At 37.1% G+C, this 20,787-nt stretch overlaps 2 protein-coding genes across 2 annotated transcripts; one reads left to right on the top strand and one right to left on the bottom strand.

The window, feature by feature from the left end:
- Positions 1-6,698: 6,698 nt before the first annotated feature.
- Positions 6,699-14,132, bottom strand: LOC149074943 (uncharacterized). Its single transcript, XM_089245897.1, has 3 exons — positions 14,044-14,132; positions 7,826-9,077; positions 6,699-7,026 (listed from the first exon to the last, which is right to left on the bottom strand). The coding sequence occupies exons 2-3, from the start codon at positions 8,949-8,951 to the stop codon at positions 6,998-7,000; spliced, it is 1,155 nt and encodes a 384-aa protein (XP_089102023.1). The 5' UTR covers positions 8,952-9,077; positions 14,044-14,132; the 3' UTR covers positions 6,699-6,997.
- A 139-nt stretch (positions 14,133-14,271) lies between these two features.
- LOC149074942 (uncharacterized) lies at positions 14,272-18,725 on the top strand. The gene is made up of 2 exons (XM_089245898.1): positions 14,272-14,752; positions 18,177-18,725. Exons 1-2 carry the CDS (start codon positions 14,414-14,416, stop codon positions 18,609-18,611), a joined length of 774 nt encoding a protein of 257 aa, XP_089102024.1. The 5' UTR covers positions 14,272-14,413; the 3' UTR covers positions 18,612-18,725.
- The last annotated feature ends 2,062 nt before the right edge of the window (positions 18,726-20,787 follow it).

The raw sequence follows: 20,787 nt of genomic DNA, 5'->3' as shown, positions 1-20,787 counted from the left end.
TTTCAACAATTGGTGATTATGGATTCGCTCTCAAGATTACATGCTCTACCACAGACTGATGTGTAGATTTTTGCAGATTCATCCAGGTAAAGTTGAAGGTTTTCATGTTTTTGAATTAAGTTATACAGAAAAGTGAATTCAGCTATGTGAAAAAATTGTTCATTATGCACTAAGTATAATTTTTCATATCCTGTTTCTTTTGCAGTAATCCATTAAAGAAATGTTTTGTGTTCATTCAATGTTAGTATAGAGGGCATTTTTGTTGATAACTTTTTATGGTTACTGTATTTTTCTGTGTATATAATTCGGGGATCATATACTGCTAACCTCTTATCTGTAGCTATTTTTCTCTTTTGAGGGGTTATAATAGAAATAAATATTTCAAGAATTAATAAACTATCGAAAAACCTCTGGACTGTGAAGAGCCTAAACGTTACACTGCTCAACAAAAATTTTCAGTTGCCAGGAAAGTTTTATAATAAAATCTGAAACATCAAGGGTTCTCATTTTGATTTCTAACCTGTATTTGCCTTTAAAAGGAATATATTGTGAATGAAAACTTTGTTATCAGAGATGCAGCTGTACTCTAATTTACCTGGGACCCAGATTATTGGCTAAATCTGGGTCTTTTTTGAGTGAAAGCCGTGAAAAAAAATTGAAGTATGCCCTCCCCACCATCATTCACTGGCATCCCTGTGAATCAAATAATTCATTTCTAAAAACACATTCAATCCAAAGCAGGGTTGTTTGGTTTAAACCTTGGTTTTAACCAAGTGATTTTTTTAAAAAAACCAGTTTGGTTTTTTTCAAAAAATCAAATAAAAGTGGCGTAAATATCATTTTTTTCCTTGAAAAATATCATATTGGTTCATTATTATCCAAAATGTTTCATTTTAACCACATTTTATATCCTTGGGGTAAATTCTGATGGTATATCTTTAAATGACATAAGATTTTGTAAGTGGTTTTTTTCAAAAAGTCTCATAAAAGTGGCCAGAATATATATATATATTTCACATGAAGTAAGTAGTTATTTAAAGTTATATACAAAAGCCAAAATTTCTCATTCTTGCAACATGTTCTAACCTTTGGCTACATTGTGATGATCTATATATCTTTACCAAATTCATGAATAAGGATTGCATCACACATCTAAATGTAGTGGTGTATTATCTGACAAGGTTTCTTTTTCCCTTCACAAAGAAGCAGTAACAGTAGTGACACCATCATGCTAGGGGCAGGTGCTCCTATAATCCAATAGACACCAGCTGTCTTTAAAGGACAAAGACTAGTGTATTAATAGTTACATTACCTCCCATACATTTTCATTTTTTTTCCCATGAGAAGTAGCACATCTCCTATCCTAGTCTTAATATTCAATAGTAATTTTTTTTTTATACTTTCACTGTTAAGCCCAGTTAATCAAGGTTCTACTGTATAGTAGTAACAGATTTATGAAAAATAATCAGCTATATACAGGGTGATTATAATTTGAAGTTTTCATTCCAAAACTATTCAATAAGAACTATTGGTCAAGAATGACTTGAAAATTTGCATAGATACTCCTGAAGCAATGGAAATTTTTTTCGCAAAAGGAAAAAAGTGCAAGTAGTGCAAAATGTGGAAGTAGATGATGCTGCACTTGGCCAGCACTATAATATATTTTGTGCAACCATGTCATTTCGGCACTTTCACAGCATCAGTGTGTGGATAGAACTTCTATCAAGATGCACATTGCAATACCACTAAAACAGCTGCTGAAGACCCATTTTGACAGGATGCACCTTAATCCTTGAAACTTCTGGCTGTGGGGTACCTCAAAATGTTATAAACAGTGGTCAGATTGCAAACTTTGGTGAATTGCAATCTCCAGCATATCCCCTATATGTTAAAAGTTCCTCAGGAATATTAATGTGGGGGTGTGTTAGTAGTATATACTTAAAAGGTATATTTTTAAGAAAGATAATAATGAACAAATGAAGGTCCAGATATGATAATAAATGAAGCGAGAGCATAAATATGATCATTTTCATATCTGGAGCCCTCTATTACATGATCATAATCTGGGCCCCAGGGCCCAGATTATGATCATGTATATACTACTCGCGTTTGATTTAATAAAGCTGAATTGCAAGTAGATCCACATCATGACTATGGCATACTCCGATTTGTTGTTGAACAAGAATTTTTGTGCTTTCAACCTCATTGCCAGAACACGGTAGACAACATATTTAACATTTCTTAAGTAAGTTGTAGTTATTTTTCAATTACTTCTTTTTTTGTGATGTTTCCATGAATTATGAAATAGTTCCGTGAATTATGCAAGTTATCATTTTGTCAAGACTTGCTATTGTTTCCATTCTGCGAGCAAATTTCCCACACGTTGGATGATGTCATTAATTTTACATTTTTGAGTATTTTTTCCCATTTATTAAATAAAATTGAATTTTTTCAGGAATATTCATGTCAATTTTCAAGTCATTCTGACAATCGTTTTTTACAGTGTTTGGAAATCAGACCCTCAGACCCTTAATCACCCTGTATATCGTAAATCATTGCTAATTAATCTGCATTATTTATGCCTCATTATATTCACCTAATTTTTATTACTTTTTGCAAAATATCTTCCTAATTAAGTATACTGAAAGTAACTGGAGAAAAACCTTTATATATTATATGATTAATAACATTAAAAGAATTTTCAAACACACAGTAATCCATTGAGTTAAGCAAAAAATAATTAAATTGCAAAAGTTGGTTTTTGTTAAAATGCAAGAAATATTTTTTGATTAATTAGTATGGGAATAGTGTTAATTACATTAATAAACATTTTATTTTAATTAATTATTAGAAGTTTGAATGATTTTTCAGAAATTTTATTGTTTTTAATGTTAATACTATTTAAAACAAAAAACTGGTTTAAACCAAAAAAACCCGGTCTTTTGGGTTTTTTTACCAACCCTAATCCAAAGGTTCATTGTCTATGTCAATTGTTCAATTGTCTATGTATGGTTCATTGTTCAATTGTCTATGTATGGTTCATTGTTCAATTGTCTATGGCTGGTGGATTAAACATATTTACAATAGAAATTTGTTTTATTGGTTAATGTTACAGGCTTAATGTTTGTTAAAAACAGTCCTATTTTGCTCAAGTAGACAAACACATGTCCTGATTTTAATAGATCGTGCTAGGCAAATCTAAATTAGCAAATTAGCATAGATGAGAGCTTGACAAATCTAGTAGGCTCCAAGTTGGCTAAAAAAATGGTATTGGTGCTTAAAACTTTCTATGTGTGATTAGGGTTAGAGGAAAACACAATTTTTGGAGTTTATATTATAATTAGGCAAAAATATATATATATATATCCGCTGCTGCCATAGTTTCCCTCTATATACTGGGTACATTAAAGAAGTGACCATCTATTGTGAAGGGATAAACATGTCTGAAATACATTGTTTGGGGACCATGGCAACCAAATACAGCATTCGAAAAGTCATTGCTGTGAGGCCTTGAATCATTTTTGCCAGACAGTTTTTCAACCATTTTACCATTTCAGGAATTTTCCTAGAAAATGGGATGGAAAGAAAATTCCGGATGAAAGCAGTTTATCGTTCAAGTCTGGTCCTATTTGATATATTTATATATATGAAATTGATTTTCTGTGTGTGTGTGTTCTCTATAGAAATCTACAATTTTAGATCGATCGTCACCAAGTTTTGCATATATATCAAATGGGACCCGACTTGAATGATAGGCTACTTTAAAAGTTTGTCAAAGCACAGAAAATGCCTGGAATGTGCAAAAAGCTGTCGGGCAACTGTGGTTTTTGGGCCTCAACAATCGCTTTCGGAACGTTTACTTTGGTTACCGTGGTTCCCCAGCAATTCATTTCAGACATTTATATGCCTTTACAATGGTTTGTCACTTCTTGCTGCCGCCAGTATATGTATAATAGTTTATGCATTTATAATGGTTTGCCGCTTTTTCAATCCTCCCAGTAATGAGACTTTTTGAATCGACATCAGAATCATAATCAGCATCACTTTGAGGGTCAGGCAAATGATCCCCATAGAAATCAGTGTTAAAATTGCCGAATTCAGAAAGTAATGTAGAAAAAATGTAGAAATGCGGAAATTTAGTGGGGTTTCCCGCCACATCAATAATGTTAAAAATTATATTAAATTCTCAATTTTTTAAATTGAGTTCGCTTAAAGATATACGAAGCCCAGAAAATTGAATATGAAGTAATAAGCTACACTACTTTTGAGTTTGATATACATGCAATAACATTGATTTCAATTTTTTATTTTCTTCTCAAGCATGCAAAATTAATGTCTCCATATTTTCTTTTAATATTCAACTGCATAAATTCATATAGTTTAGGTCGTTTTAAAATTAATTATGGGCCCATAAAGTACATCGAAGAAATTCCACAACTCCAATTCCAAATCGAAGAAATTTTTGGAAGCAGAAACAGGCAGAGCGATGAAGTTTGGTGGGGGGGGGGGATCGAAATATCTAGCACCCCTTAAAAGAGAAGAAAATATATTCATTTCTACGTTTCTTTAAATCTAGATTTGTTCTATTCCATGAGTCGTGCAGGAAGTCGTCATATTGGTTAACTTAGACACGGTTTGTATGTCCCTCAAAGAAAGAGGGAGATATCACGTGATCTAAAAGCCTCATTGAAGAAAACCTGGGCAGCGCCCGGTATTATAACTAGTATATGTATATATACACTGAAGAGCCAAAAAAAACTGGTACATCTGGAGCCCACATAAGTGCCACAACACAACGTGGCATGGACTCGACTAATGTCTGAAGTAGTGCTGGAGGTAACTGACACCATGAATCCTGCAGGGCTGTCCATAAATCCGTAGGAGTAAGAGGGGGTGGAGATCTCTTCTGAACAGCATGTTGCAAGGCATCCCAGATATGTTCAATAATGTTCATGTCTGGGGATTTAGGTGGCCAGCGGAAGTGTCTACCGTCAGAAGAGTGTTCCTGGAGCCACTTTGTAGCAATTCTGTACGTGTGGGGTGTCGCATTGTCCTTCTGAAATAGTCCAAGTCCATTGGAATGCACAATGGACATGAATGGGTGCAGGTGATCAGACCTGTCAGAGTCGTGTCTAGACGTATCAGGGGTCCCATATCACGCCAACTGCACACGCCCCATACCATCACAGAGCCTCCACCAGCTTGAACAGTCCTCTGTTGACATGTAGGGTCCATGGATTCATGAGGTTGTCTCCATACCCGCACACATCCATCAGCTTGAAGCAATTGGAACCGAGACTCGTCAGACCAGGCAGCGTGTTTCCAGTCTTCAACAGTCCAATGTCGGTGTTGTCGGGCCCAGGCGAGGCGTAAAGCTTTGTGCCGTGCAGTCATCAAGGGTACACGAGTGGGCCTTTGGCTCCGAAAGCCCATATCGATGATGTTTTGTTTAATGGTTCGCACGCTGACACTTGTTGATGGCCCAGCATTGAAATCTGCAGCAATTTGCGGAAGGGTTGCACATCTGTCACGTTCAATGATTTTCGTCAGTCGTCGTTGGTCCCGTTCTTGCATGATCTTTTTCCGGCCGCAGCGATGTCGTAGATTAAATTTTTTACCGGATTCCCGATATTCACGGTACACTCATACAATGGTCGTACATGAAAATCCAAATTTCATTGCTACCTCGGAGATGCTATGTCCCATCTCTCGTGCGCCGACTATAACGCCACGTTTAAACTATCTTTAATCACGATAACCTGCCATTGTAGCAGCAGTAACCGATCTAACAACTATGCTCTGATTGGTTCCATATTTCTTTATTTGCATATGCATTCCTGTACCAATTTTTTTGGCTCTTCAGTTTACCTACAAAATTTGGTGGTGGTCGGCCTAAAATTGCAGATTTGTATGGAGGGAACATACATAGAGACACAGATGCATAAAAAAAATTAGTTTTATTTTTTTTTTAGATTATTAGGGCTAGGAATTTTATGCCCAAAAAACATAGCATCACCATGGATTGGTTAAAAAAACTTGAAATTCAATTTTTTTTTAACCAATCTGTGGCGACATATTCTTAGGGCATAAAAATCCTACCTCAAAAGATCGACATAGAAAGGGGATCACCAAGTCCTTAAAAACAGAAGAAAATATTTTGGGTTTTTTTATAATTATTTGTCAAGTCTTAGAGTAGATTTTTATAGATGAAATATTAGTATCTACAGCCTTGAAATATAGAAAATTTTTGTAATAGCTTTTTTTAAAGTAAAATAATTACAGCTTTTTTTTCCACAAAAAAATATTGAAACATATTTTTTTAGTGCATTAGGTGTGTGCCATCTGTCTTCAAGCATTGAGTATATAGACAAAGCTACTACTTTATATGATTCAGGATGAGATGGAAAAAGGTGAGTCATTTGAGATCAGCCAACAAAAGTTTTTTCCTCCTTATCTGCATGATTTATTTAGTATTTTAATTTCTGAATCACTCTACTTTGTTGCAAATGTTGTTAAAACTGAATCACATTATATAGATTATGTTTCATTATATATTTTTAATGATATTAACTGCATACAAAAATATTGTTTTTGAAATCGCAGAAAAAGCGCTAGTCTACATGTGATATACAAGTATTGTGTGCAATGAGAATTTTTTTTTTAATATATTGAAATGAGCATTGAATATTGATAGATATAGGAGACCTTTCATGAATTTATTAAAAAAAATATATATACACATTCTTCTGTTTTGTTCCGTATAATATTTCAACATAAATTGAATACACTGAATATAAAGTTGCTGCTCTAGTTGTATGATCTTCTTCCAACAGCACTATGGAGCAAACTTGTCTGTCTAAAAAAAATCTGAAAAAATCTCTAATATCTTTATACCTGTATTCAAAGACAGTTCATCCATTTGTTTGTTCCAAGTAGCAATTGGGCTAATAACATCCTCCACAAAATGAGAAGCCCTTTCAACTTTTTCTCCCTGTTATCAAAGCTCGGTATGTTTTGATGCAGCACCTATTGTGATTTAAAAAAAGAAGTGTTTTTTACCCAAAATATAATGTGTAACTTATTTTCAGCTGTAAAATTACATAGTCTAATCCTGATTTAACGAATCAGATAAAACCAGCATTTTTATTTGTTTGATCAATGAAAAAATCTTTATATGCAGGTGAGATAATACAAATATATGTAAAAGAACTTCTCTAAAAAATGTTGAATTGAGGAATTTATTAAATCAGAGTTTGTTATATTGGGATCTGACTATAGTGTTTTTCATTATAATTATCAATTCTAATGTGCATTTGAATAGAAAGTGATGAAAAAAAGTGGGTTATATAGAATTGATATGAGCTAATGTCTAAAAATATATTGTTTTTGATGTATCTCAATTCATTTAAGTTTTTTAATCATTTAGATTGATATTAATTATTAAATTTCTGTCTTTTTGGAAACAGATTTTCACACATCTGAGACAGAATATATTAGAACTTTCAAAGACGTGGGATATTGAGATTTGTGGAGTTGAAATTGAGTTCAACTTGATTTAGTTTTTACTTAAGAGGAACTAAGTATAGAAAACAATTTTTTTTCACTATTGAAAATATAATTGATTTGATTGTTCGAAGTTGAAATACACGTATGTTGCTGTTCAAAGACAAATAAATAATTTACAAAAAATTTCCTTTGTTTTTTTGTAACAATTTTGATTTTAAATTTTATCTGGTTTTGTTATTGCCATGCATGTTTGAATCGCAAATCAAAATCTTGATCCTGATTATGAAGAAATTAGTACCAACAGAATACATATACATACATTTTGCAACTCGTTTCTCTATCTTCAACTTCACCTCTTGAAAATCAAGAGCTGGAATGAGATACTGAAGTTTTTCTAGCATTTCATTCCTTTCCTTTGGAAAAAGACAGACAGCTTCTCTATAGAACGATACTGTATCCCTTATCGCTTGTGTCCAGGGTGTCACCTCCCAATCAAGTACAGTCTTGACTTTTGTTGTGTCTACTGGTCCCCGAGTGACTGATGGATACAAGAAATATGGCTTTTTAACATAGTTGTATTCAATGCCTTGAATGCCCACTGCTTCTTGCATGTAATGAAGTAGTTTTCTCAATGAAATGCTCTCTGGAAAGGCCAGGTTATATGCTTCGTTCATGAAATCTGTTCTCCCACTTGCAGCTTCGCCAATCACTTTGGTAATAAGTCTACCGATGTCTATTGTGTACACATAACTGGTACTTAAGCTTTCCATATCTCTCGGAAGTAGCATAGGCTGCTTTTCATTGCCATAATATTCGAACCATGCTTGATATGTCCACCACCGTAGCGTGGTGTCTCTTGGTCCAAAGACATCAGACAGGCGGAAGATTATGTATTGCAGGCCTGTTTTTTTATTTTCTTCATAAAGAAGTTCTTCACCTTCAAGTTTATAGTGTCCATAAGAATCTCTTTCGTTAGCATGCTTCTGATCATCTCCATTTTCATATCTTACGGCATCTGTCTCTTTCGAAAATTTATTTTTGGAAGGTACACAGACCTCGTAAACAGAGTCTGTGCTTATATAAATATATGTATCGAACATATGTCTGAGATTTTGTAGTGCGTCTTGAATTACTACTGGATAATATGCACTAAAGTCCAAGAGAATATCATATTTATTGCTGTTTATTAATAGTTCTGTGCATGTGTGTAACCCTTGATATCTGTCACATTTTATATGATGTACATGTGGTTTTATTCTGCTGTCAAAGTCATATATGATAGAGCCTCGACTGACAAGAGTGATGTTATGTCCTTTTGAGAGCAGAGCACTTGTACATTCAGAACCTATGAACCCATTACCACCAAAGACCAATATATTTGCTTGCTCAGATCTTAGTGTCAATATGCTAATAATCTGAATGATTAGATAAAACTTTAAACACATTTTTGTTTCTCTTCAGAACCTTGTGTGTTCTAGAAGTGTCTAGCTCATGGAGATGAGATGACGTAGTTTGAAATATTTTCATCAGCGGTCTAATGTTGCAGCATTTGCTGTTTGAAATATGCATAACTGGAAGAAAATAATAAAAACTAAGATTGTGAAATGCCAATAACTTTCTACAAAATTGACGAAATTATACTTGGGTATATTACTGGGCTTGATAAATCCCAGGCTACATGGCTACGGGTAAATTGACATTAGTACTAAATTTTTTTTTATGCATTACTAAAGTCTGAGGACAGTACAAAATTATTGGAAATTATGTCCATGACTGCTAGCATAGAAAGGGGTACACCTAAGTCAAAGAATATACTATTTTGGACGGATTTTGTCGGAGAAAAAAATATGTTTGGCCTTGGAATATATCGCTGGCATCTGAAGTTTTTCCTTATGAGTTATCAAGCCCTGGTATATTCCTTCAAGCTATTCCTGAATTAACAAAAATTATATTTAGTATGCATTAATTTCTGTAAAAGTGAATAGACATGAATTTATAAAATATATCTGGCAATAGTGTATTGAAAAGTTTTACAATCAGAATTCTGTTAGCAGGGCTGGACAAATCCTAGCCACCATAGCAACTAGAAAATTGGTATTGCCGCCTAAAATTCTCTTTGTGTAGTTATTAAAATGCAGGCTGAGAACAGCACAAAATGTTTGGGATTTATAACATATCTACCAACATGAAAAAGGGTCATTATGCCCGAAAAAGTCAGAAGAAACATTATTTTGGACTTTGGGTAAAAATTTTTTTCTGCCAATTTGTCCAGCCCTGCTGTTAGTTCTGATTTTGTATACGAGTTGGATTTAGTTATTCTCAACATTGTTCCAGATTCTGCCACGAAGCTGGGCTGGAAGAGATTTCGGCAATGGGATAAGTCCAGTGCCAAAGTTCTGGTGTTTATTCATTCAGTTACTTTCAACATTCAGATCAACCAAAGAGGGCCCAGTTAGGGGGTTATGAGTTTGTTTACAGAGACTCTTTGTGAAAGGCTGAGAAGAAAATTAAAGCTATTCAGAGGCAAAAAAAAAGGAACTGGAAAAATAAGTCTGCAACACAAATACACATCAGTAAATGGCCGAGGAGTAAGTAAGCAAGGGGATTATTAAATCTAAACTGCTAATTCTGTACGGGTTGAAGCAGCAATTCCTAACCTTTTGTGTGGTTCTAGAACCCTTCTGGAAGTGTTTTTGTCTCTCAACTTGCCCACTCACCTTTGAAATTGTGCTATAACTACAGTGAAACCTTACTACAAGGATACTTGAATGTAACATAAATCCCTCTCTGTAACAATATTTTATCTAGGCTTGTTTGGAAATGCCTGTAGTCCAATATTAAACTCTTGATATAATGATAAATCCTCTACAGCAGGGATGGACAAATCTCAGGCACCAGGTCACCATGACAACTAAAAAGTTGGTATTGGTGCCTGAAATATTCTTTTTAAAGTTGCTAAATTGCAGGCAGCACAAAAAGTTTGGAATTTATAGCATTTTTATCTGCCAACATATGAAATTGGGTCACTATATGCCCTGGAAAAGTAAAAATTAGTTTAGATCTTTTTCTTTGGTAAAAATGTTTTCTGGTAGATTTTTTTTGCGATTTGTCCAGCCCTGCTCTACAGCAATATATTTTCTGCAGAGTATGATTAACTGTAATTGCATTTTTTTTACAATTTAACTAATGTCTATTCCTGTGACTATGGTTTGTGTCCCCCTCCTATATTTATAATGTAAAACATACAATCCATTCTAAGCTGGAGGCTGCTGTTCTAGTTCCTTGATGGCCAAGCAGCTGTATTGGTGTGTTGGGATTCAAATAATTTAACTGCTAACCAGTTGTGTTAAAAGGTGCATGATAACATATTTAGTGGCTGCACAGACACCCATATCAGAGAGAGAACCCTCATTACAGGTTCCCTTTTAACAAGTTGTTTGCCACTCAATTAAAAATTATGTATTGCTTGTGTCAATCAGAGCTGAATTTTTGTTGCTTATCAAATATTTTGTGGAGTACATCCAGGGATGTAGCTAGGATTTTTTTGAGATTTTTGCCACCCTCTACACTACAATTTGTTAATTTTATAACTGTTTTCTGCTCCCCCTTAATTTTTACCACTTCATAGCAGTTGCCTCCTTTGCCCCTTTTTATTTCGAGTCCTTAGTATACGTACCCCAAGTTTGGAATCACTTGGCAAGTTGTGTTTAATGTTCACTTTAATGTTGTGTTCCATTGACCCTTTGGGACAATGAGGTAAAGGCAAAAGAACCTTCTTGCCAATAAGATGAAAGCTACAGACCCCCTTTACAGAATAATATTTCATATAACTATATTTGTTTTACTAACGTGATCATCACGTATTCCCAAGAGATCTTTACAATCTGCCCATGGAATTTGTTAGTGTGTTAGTAGACATCCATGCCCGATTCAAACCCAGACCTGCAGTCTAAAGCTAGCTCTCTAATCAATGGACTGCCGGCCGCAAATAATTTATTTTCTCAACCTAGCTCACTGACCCCCAAGTGGTACATGGACTCTTGGTTAAGAACCACTGCACTTGGCTAAAGAAATGAAACATTTCTTCCTTAGTCAAAGCCTTCTGATTCAAATGCAAAGTATATTTCCTTGGGGATGACTTTCCTGAGATTGCGTGTTTTTTGAAATAACAGCTGAATATGTCTTCATAACATTATTCATGACACAGTCATTGTCTTGGTAGGTGGGGAAGGGGAGAAAGGGCTCCGTCCAGCCTGGAGGCTCCGGAAAATTCATACCATTATTTTTTCTAGAGATGTAAAATTCTCTGGTAGGACTATATATACACTATTATAAATAACTTGAGAATATTCTTATAAGTTCTTGATGAGAATATTCTCCTGTTATTTATAATATGGTTACATATGATATCTTTCAGAATATCCTCTAGAAGGACTACTTTCATAAATTACTGGGGAATATTCTTATAGAAATAAGAATTCTGAAGTTTATATTAATAGTTCCAGAGAAAACTCTCGAATATTCTCCTCCATGAGAATATTATTCAGTTACCGAAATCTTTCCAGAGAGTTAAAGAATATGTAATAACATGTATTATAATAAATAATCTCGATAAATAACTTGAGAATAATTATTTCTGATAGGAATATTCTCTAGTAATTTATAATAGTAGTCCTTTGAGAAAATATTCTCAGTCCCTGTCAAGAAGATGGGAATATTGAAGTTTGTAGACCACAATATTACAGTTTGAAAGCAAGAAAATTAAACCAACAGGACTGAATTGCACAACTTTTATCTTAGAACGAAGGTGATTATATATGAATAGCTTTCTTTGTCAATCAACTTTGATTTAATTTATTTTGTTGTGAACTTCTGAAAATTTATCTAATTTAAAAATTTTTTAAGGTTTCAATATAAAGGTTTCTAAAATCTTTATAACATAACTTTTAAAATCTCTCATCATAACCTTCTCAATTCTTCAACTAAGTTGTCATTGGGGAGGTGATTATACCAAAAATTGTTTTGTGTGTGTGTTGTAAATGTTTCAGGCAATGAAAACTGATTCATATTTCACAATATAAACAAAATTAGTAAAAAAATTTAAATTTAAAAGAAAAATGAATATTCTCGATTATTCTCCAATTTATACATCCAGGAGAATATTCTTGTTCTCTGAGAGTATTCTCACCCCACGTCTCTAGTTTTTTCACAGTATAAATTCACTACAGGAAAGGCTAGTGGTGTATTTATGGAGAGAGAGGGCTTAGTAGGCTATATCAGGGCAGCAAGATTTGTATAGGCCACCATAAATCTTCCTCTGCCCAGAGAGCGAGGGATTAGGTCAGTAAGTGACCTGGAGTTTGTAAGTTATTGAATGACCAAAAGAATGACCTACAGTGTGTGTGCAAGCATGGATATGACCAAAAGAGTGAACTAGAGCATGTGCAAGCATGCGAATCAGTGCAATCAATGCATGGGCCGGGGGTCCTGCAATTAAGCAGCCATTTTAAGTAAGCTAGAGGGCCTCAGAAAAACCAATTTGCCTGAGGGCATAATGCTCTTAAGGCAACCCTGATGTGAATGACTAAAAGAGTGACTTAGAGACACGGGTGTATTTGCAGGAGAGGGGCCAAGCAGGATAGCATAGGTCAAGAACTGGGGAATCAAGAACTCCCACTCCTGTCTAATATTCAGACAGGAGTGGGAGAAGTTGTGTAGCCCACGGGTAACACAACTATAAATCCTCCTCTTATATAGAGCCCCGCAGAGGGGCCATAGATACAGGACATCCATCTCATAAGAAATTCAACACATTTCTAACAATACCAAAAAGCTAGAATTTAAAATTACAAAGGCGCGCGGTGGACCTCAGTCGAGAATTTTGGCAGAGGTCCCTTATACATTGAATTTATAGTATAGTGTAATGAATAAGTAATAAAAAAATACTGAATCATTATAGAAATTGCACTACTATAACATCTGCAGGTCCTGATTTGCCTCAAAGGCAGTAAATGAAGCACAGAATGACACACTTCTCTTGACTTCTTGTTGTTGGACTGAACTGTTTGTCACTTGTTTTTTTCGTAAATTTCGTTTTTCCCCTTCATTCTGGGAGATATATGATCATTTTTCCATTTAATTTTTTAATTAAATGACGTAAATTACGTAATAAAAATTAAATGTGCAAAAGTCTGTCTTAAAACTGTGAGGCTAGAGTCCTATCAACCTTCCCCTATGTAGGATGACGTCGATTATGAACATAGGCATTCCTTTCCGACTAAGATTTCAATCGAATTATCTCATATGGACCATTTAATACAAAGTTGTTTAACTTCGATTGAAAAAACCTTTCGTATTTACGGCACTGAATCGATAAACATCAACTTGACGTGATTGAGTAGGTTAGTCCCCACCTCCATATCTGACCTACATCGTATAAACGTTATCAATAGTGTGTGTGTGTGAGTGAACATGTTATCTAAGCCCATATCCCATGGATCATCAAATCAAAAGAACGACTTGGAGAATAATACTCACAATTTGCACAAGCTAGGAGATTAGTCCATGTGTTTGTCACGTGTAAAAATATTTGTTGACATGTCAATCGAGACCGACGCTCCGTATCCATGCACTTCAATGTAGTGCTGCCATCTGTGGATCGAAACCGCATCTAAAGTTGCCTTGTACTACAGTAGATCTGACCTAGATAGAGCTCTCTATCAGCAAGTCTAGGAGAGTAAACAACGCGTAGAGACCTCCAGCGGCCGAGTCAAGAAGCTGCAACTAAAGCGGACGCATAAAGTAATAATATTAGATGCATGCTGTGACGTGGCACTCTAGCTAGATCAATATTCGCTCTGCCGAATAGATCTCCCGCTCTAGGAAGTCGTCATTTGTCGGTTCAAGGATGAGTGGTAACATTTGGAACAAGAAGAAAACGCACCAGCTGATAAAACTGTGGGAATCGCACCCGGAATTATGGAACAGCTCGTTGAGGGAGTACAGGGACCGCCAGCAAAAAGCTCGGGCCATAGATGAGATCTCCATAACTCTGGGCGTAGATAAGAACGAGGTGACGAGGAAACTGCATAACCTCAGGTGCCAGATGAACACGGAAATCCGGAAGCTGAAACGGAAGAGGAGGAACGACGGCGAATGCAACGACAAGAGGAGCACGTGGGAGTTTTTCGGAGCCCTAAGACTCATGTGGGGGCTCGCCGAATGCTCCGATAACAGTACACAACCAGTGAGTAGCTACTGCATATCGATGTTATACTTGGGTATAATATTGCATCTAAATTAATTTATAAGCCGTCATTTTTTGTAATATGACCTAGGCCGCAACTAGATACTTCGTCATCTGGGGCCATGGGCGGAGATACGGGGGGGGGGGGGCATGCCAGTGCCAAAGGTGGAGTCGACTGATCTAATGTATATATGAATTGACATCATTGTGCTCCCAGACTTCCAAGTCTATATCCGCCTTTGCCCGGGGTAAGCATGCATTTTGCCTCCCCACCCATGGACCCCTTATCTAGGACAGACGCGTACTTTGGACATAGGCGGCGATAGACTTGGAAGTCTGGGGGGCACGATGATGATTTCAATTCATATATACATTAGATCAGTCGACGCCCCCCCCCCCCCCCCCCGTAGATATACCCCATTGTAATATCGAAGAGGTTAAAGGGTGAAATTTGCCTCCCCATCTGGTCCACTTCCCGTGGCACTATAACTGCCTGTTTCCCCCTCCTAGGTTACGACCCTGCCAGCATCCTGCCTCAGGCACTCCACTTCTAGGCTGGGATCTTTAGTGGATTCCATGAAGCACTTTGTTTTTAGGAGGTGCTAGGTATGCCTCAGGTTACTTGTCATAGGACCCTCTATAGCAAGGGTGCTCAATCTTTAGGAGAGTTGGGGGCAGTGCTGACGGGGGGAGGGGGTCAAAATGGCTAAAAATTTGCTGACGTAATACTTGAACGGCCCCTTACCTGGGTACTTAAGGTGCGATGGGGACTATACCCCCAGAAAATTTTTAACCATTTTGACCTCTCCCCCCCGTCAGTAAAATTTCGTCAGCACTGCCCCCCCACCCCCACCTCCTAAGGCATATTGGTGGGATCAGAAACGTACTCGGGAGGTGGGCGTACAAGGCTTCAAGCGCCGCCCCCGAGACGAGAAAATTTTTTTTATGCAAATTATATTTTAGGACGATTAAAATTTCGGAAGAAAATACCTTTATATTTTGTTATAACGAATTTCTGTTAATTTCAATGCTATTTGAGGGTAAGAACTCAAAATTTCTCTAAGAAATTCACCCACCCTTTAAGCCATATATGGTAAACTCTTGACCCGCAGACCAAATGTGGTCCTGAAGTTATCTGATGTGGCTTGCCCCCCAACCTAATTTTGTAAAAATGAACTAAGCGGCACATTTACAAATCTCTTAAATGATCCGTGGCACAATTCCAGAGCATTTAAGTGGTCCGTGGCACATTTTCAGGTAACTGAAGTACGTCTCAGAATGTGAAAGATCGCTTTCACATTCGAAGATCACTTAAGTAACCCGCGACACAGTTCTAGAACACTTACACGATCCGTGGTACATTTAGAGATCCTTTGAGTGACTTGTGGCGGCACAGGTTTAGAGCACTTAAGCAGCCCCCAGTGCGGTTCTACATTACTCAAGTCAACCGCGGAACATTCCCAGATTACTTAAGTGAACCGTGGCATAATTACGGATCACTTGAGTAATGCGTTGCACAGTTCCAGAGCACTTAAGCGGCACGGACATTTCCTGAGCACGTGAAGGATCCGTGAAACATTTAGAGATCACTAAAGTTGCTCTGTAGGGGACTTATCAATAGGGAAAATGTTAGTTCAGGTGCCCAATAACTATCGAAAGGTTTTTCCGTTTTTGACGCATCGAATGAAATACCATTAAGAATATTTTATATCTTCATAAAGGGTGGTTGATGACGTAAGCATAATCCAATCCCCCTCCCCCTTGTCATCAAAAGTAAGCAAATCGAAACCACCCGACCCGATGCTGACGCGGTACTTGAATGGCTCCTAAGGGGCCGTTCAAGTATTACGTAAACAAATTTTTAGCCATTTTTGACCCCCCCCTCCCTCCCCCCTTGTCAGCAAAATTTCGTCATCAGCTCTGCCCCTCTGAATCCTAACTCATATTTTCATAAATGGTGGTTGATGAGGTAAGCATTATCCAAACTCCCCTCCCCCCTTGTCATCAAAAGTTAGCATCGATGGGGGGGGACTCCCTCGATGATGACGTAATACTTGAACGGCCCCTAAAGAGATTTAGGGATTAGAGACGGGGATTCCCAACGACCATGGAATCACACGGGTGGGGCTCCAGGCCGGCACAATTCTAATTCTTTTTCTGATGCTAAATTGACCTAGGGGCCCGCTATATAGATCTCAGCCGCTTCAGTATGTACGAACCGCAGCTGTGGAAGGAATCTCATGTCTTTGATCGAAAACTTATTTTTATGTAAAAAATGTTTAAAAAAAATTGCATCTGTAAAAGATATCTTTTTGCTGTAGTTAATTTGAAATGCTATTGAAAGGCTGATAACTCAAAATTTCACTTCGAGAAATTCATTGCACTCCACCCCCTAAGCTTTGTATGGTCCCACCAAAAGGTCGATTCTGCATACGTCCCTGATTGGGTTGCCCTTCGAGAAAAAAAACAACAGAGTCCGACCACCACACACTGTCTGACATTAGTGAACTTTGCTATGAATGCACAGGGATCATTTTTCACATAACAAACTGAATAGTGAATACCATGTTCCCCGGGACGATTCTCACCTTTGATTGTTTAATACAATACGGCCGACTCAAGCTTACCTGCTGCCCGGAAGGCCCCGAACCCTCACGTGCCGTCCCTATAACTGACACTGGTGGGAAGCTGACAGGGCTTTATCGAGGCGGGATCCTGGAGTTGACCTTATCTTTTTTAACACAAAGCAGTACACCACTGTTTATCGAGAAAAATATTTGTGATCGTACGTCCTACTTTTGAAGAAACTATCCAGTGTTTAAAAAGAGGTTGTTCTGCTGAGACAGATTTTACTCTTATTTATGCCAGGTAATTCGATCCAAAAACAACACTGATATATGCTTACACTTATCCTGTAAAGATTATGTGAAACGTGGCGATTTTTACTAGAGTAAATTCATTTCAAATGTGTTTCTGAACCTCCAAAATTCTTTTGCCTTTATTTGACCGTTCCAGGAAAATTAATATTTAAGGGCATCAAAATGCACACTTGCTCCTTGTGTGTGCACATTGTTTCTGGTGTTACGGTCGTGTCTGTTCCTTCGTTTTCTCAACAATTTCGTCGTAAGGCGAAAAGTGTGATGCCATGTGAATTTTTACTCTTGGAAATTTAAATAAAAATTTAGTGTCCGACTAAAGTTCAAGCTGCCGCCTGGGTGCACCGCACCTTCCCTTAAGTCACCCCTGGTTCAATACTATGGGGTGCAAACATGCTCGCTCAAGTGCACTTTTATACTTGGTTGCGGCCATGATTCTTTAATGGTTGTACAGATGGCAGCAAATCCAATTTTGAAACATATTTTCTAGTTTAGACACTAAGTATTATTAATTATCACTAGCAATTTTTTTCCATATATTTTAACAGGGAAACCTCAAAGTGAATGAGCTACCATCACCACCGCAGCATCGGGGAGAAAGATTGCAAAATGAACATGTACTTGCAGCACCGAATAAGACTCAAAAGGATGAGAAAAAGCTTATTATGAAGCATAAGCTTGCGGCCAGTGTTAATGAAAACGTTCCGAAGAGAGAAGCAACAGCCTTATTTCTTGCACCAACAGACGAATGTGCCATATTTGGTGATTTTGTCGCTGCTGAATTGAGGCAAATCCGCTCTGAAGAAAGAAGGAAAAGATTGAAACGTACTATACAAGAACTTATAATCTCAGTAGGCGAAGAAGAAGATTACGAACGTTTCCAATCATTCGAATCTGCTGCAGAAGCTCCTGCCACAGACCCTAGCAGCGTGATAGTGACATATTATCGAAACTCTGATGAGCATGTGAGTATCTTGCCTTAAGAATCATCAGATACAGTGCCTTATCGATCCCTGGTGATGATTCGTGGAAATAGTTGAAGGTACTTGGAAATGGCAGCTAAAAGACTACTAGTGATTAACGCAATCAAAAGCAATGTAAATTATGAATAAAAACATTTTTATTTATTTAATTTTAAATCAGTTTATTTTATTTAGGTCTTATTTATAGCAAGAAACTTGAATGTTGTCGTAGAAATACCTCAGGTCATATGTTGGGAGTTGTTCAAAATGGGAAAACGGACAAAGCCAATAACTCAAATACTTGACCAAGAGGTGGCTTCAGTGCACAGTATCTGTAGCAACAGCACAGAACATGCTTTTTTTTTTTAAGCTAGGTAAATGTTCCAGAAACACGGTTAAAGAAATTTCACCGCCAACAATTCGCCGCCTGAAAATTCACTAGCAACAATTCCCCACGAACCACTATACTATTCATCTCTAGGAAAATTCACTGCTAGTAGAGACGGACTAAGATCGGTTGAGGTTCCGGGCGCAGAAGAAAATATTGGGCCCTCTCCCCCTTTCAAACTAGAAAAAGTGTAAAATTGGTGTTTTGCAGGCCTTTCAGAAGTCGAGCATGTCTACTATTAAATCTGCCTCTGACGACAAGAAGTTTATCGACATAGTGAGTGACTGGATGAGCAAGTGAAGGTAAATGAGTGAGAATGTGGGAGTGTGAGTAGATGTAGGTAAGTGAACGATGAGCAAATGAGTGAGTGAGGCAGGTCATGGTCAATCAATCAAAATTGCTCACTCATGGTTACTCGCTTGGTCACTCCTACCATCACTCATTCACTAGCTTATTTGCTAGATCATTCACCGACTCATTTGGTCACTCAGTCGCTGGTGAGGAACTTTTGTCTGTGAATTTTCCCCGTTAGTGAATTTTGGCAAAGGAACAGTGGCGTGTACTGATTGCTTTCAAGTAAGTGTAATGTCACATGATTTCAATTCCAATGCGAAAGAAAGGCATTTCGGTAAATTAAATATTCTGTTGAATGGAAGCAGTGTTATTCAAGTTTGCAGCTGTTGATGACACTCAGGGCTGTACTGACAGCATCATGGCTAAGCGATGCAATGTCAAACAATGCAAGTCTATACAGTTGATATCAGGGACGCCGGAAGTTAAAAATGATTGGTGTTGCTCAAGGTATGCGAGTCATTTCTCTGCACAGGCCATATTAACCTATATGTTCCTCTGACCATACGTCCTTTTGTTGAAGTAGAATGTCCCGTTTTTTTGGTTTCGAATGTATTTGATTTCAGGGATGACTCGTTCTTCAACCTACTTTTGCAGTAGTGGTAAGATTTTACCACATTAAAATGTAACAAACCTATGCAGGAGGGGCATAGGGATCCCGTGTCTCTTGGGCACATGGGTTCGAACCCCCCACAGAATATCTAGACTTTTTCTTTTTTTAAATTTCTTCTGAAAGGGCGCCATCTATCTTTCAAAATTTCTTGAAGTATTTGCATATATCACATTCACGATATAGATCTATTTATCTGTGACTGCCTTTTTTTAGCCAGAACGATATCGTGGCCCGATATAGAACAAAATTGGAAACTGAAGTTTTACGATTTAGATCTATATCTTTGTGCTACTTGGGTGTTAGCCAATTGATAGTGAAAGGAGGCTTTTTCATTGCAAATCCCCAACAATATTATTTTTAACGTTATTAGGTATGGCAGTAGCTTATTTCTAAAAGAAAAAAGTGTATATTATTTATGCAGGTGATCACATTCTTTATCCCTGAAAATAAGTCTGGCCTTTCTTTCTGCCGTTAAAGAATAACAGGGCTATATTAACTGAAAAAAAAACATGCTTAGAGCATCAAACGAAAAGGGGGGGACTAAAAAAGATATCTAGCAATTTTTTCCCCTTGAAAACCTCCCCTCTCGTTGGAGTTACCATCTGGTCTGCAGGTACCAATAGTGCACTCAAAGTGAATGTTTGTAGTTTCATTCGGCGATGCTTCCACTATTGATGTTCCATAGTAGACTTAGCATGGATATCTCTAGATAACGACAACCCCGGAGCGAGGCAACTTCGATAGTCCTCTGGAGTGTAAATTGCTTGCCTTCCTGGAAACTCTGAACTGTCATGTTTCCCTAGGGAGGCTTGAGAATTTTTCAGTCGCAAACATTACCATCGGAA

Source organism: Pholcus phalangioides, unplaced genomic scaffold, assembly GCF_987345545.1.
Source record: "Pholcus phalangioides strain wild (caught in Gottingen) unplaced genomic scaffold, Ppha-v1.0 ptg000016l_1, whole genome shotgun sequence".
In the NCBI taxonomy this organism is placed as follows: Eukaryota; Metazoa; Arthropoda; class Arachnida; order Araneae; family Pholcidae; genus Pholcus; species Pholcus phalangioides.
The sequence above is the reverse complement of the archived record's forward strand: the minus strand, read 5'-3'. Positions and strand labels throughout refer to the sequence as shown.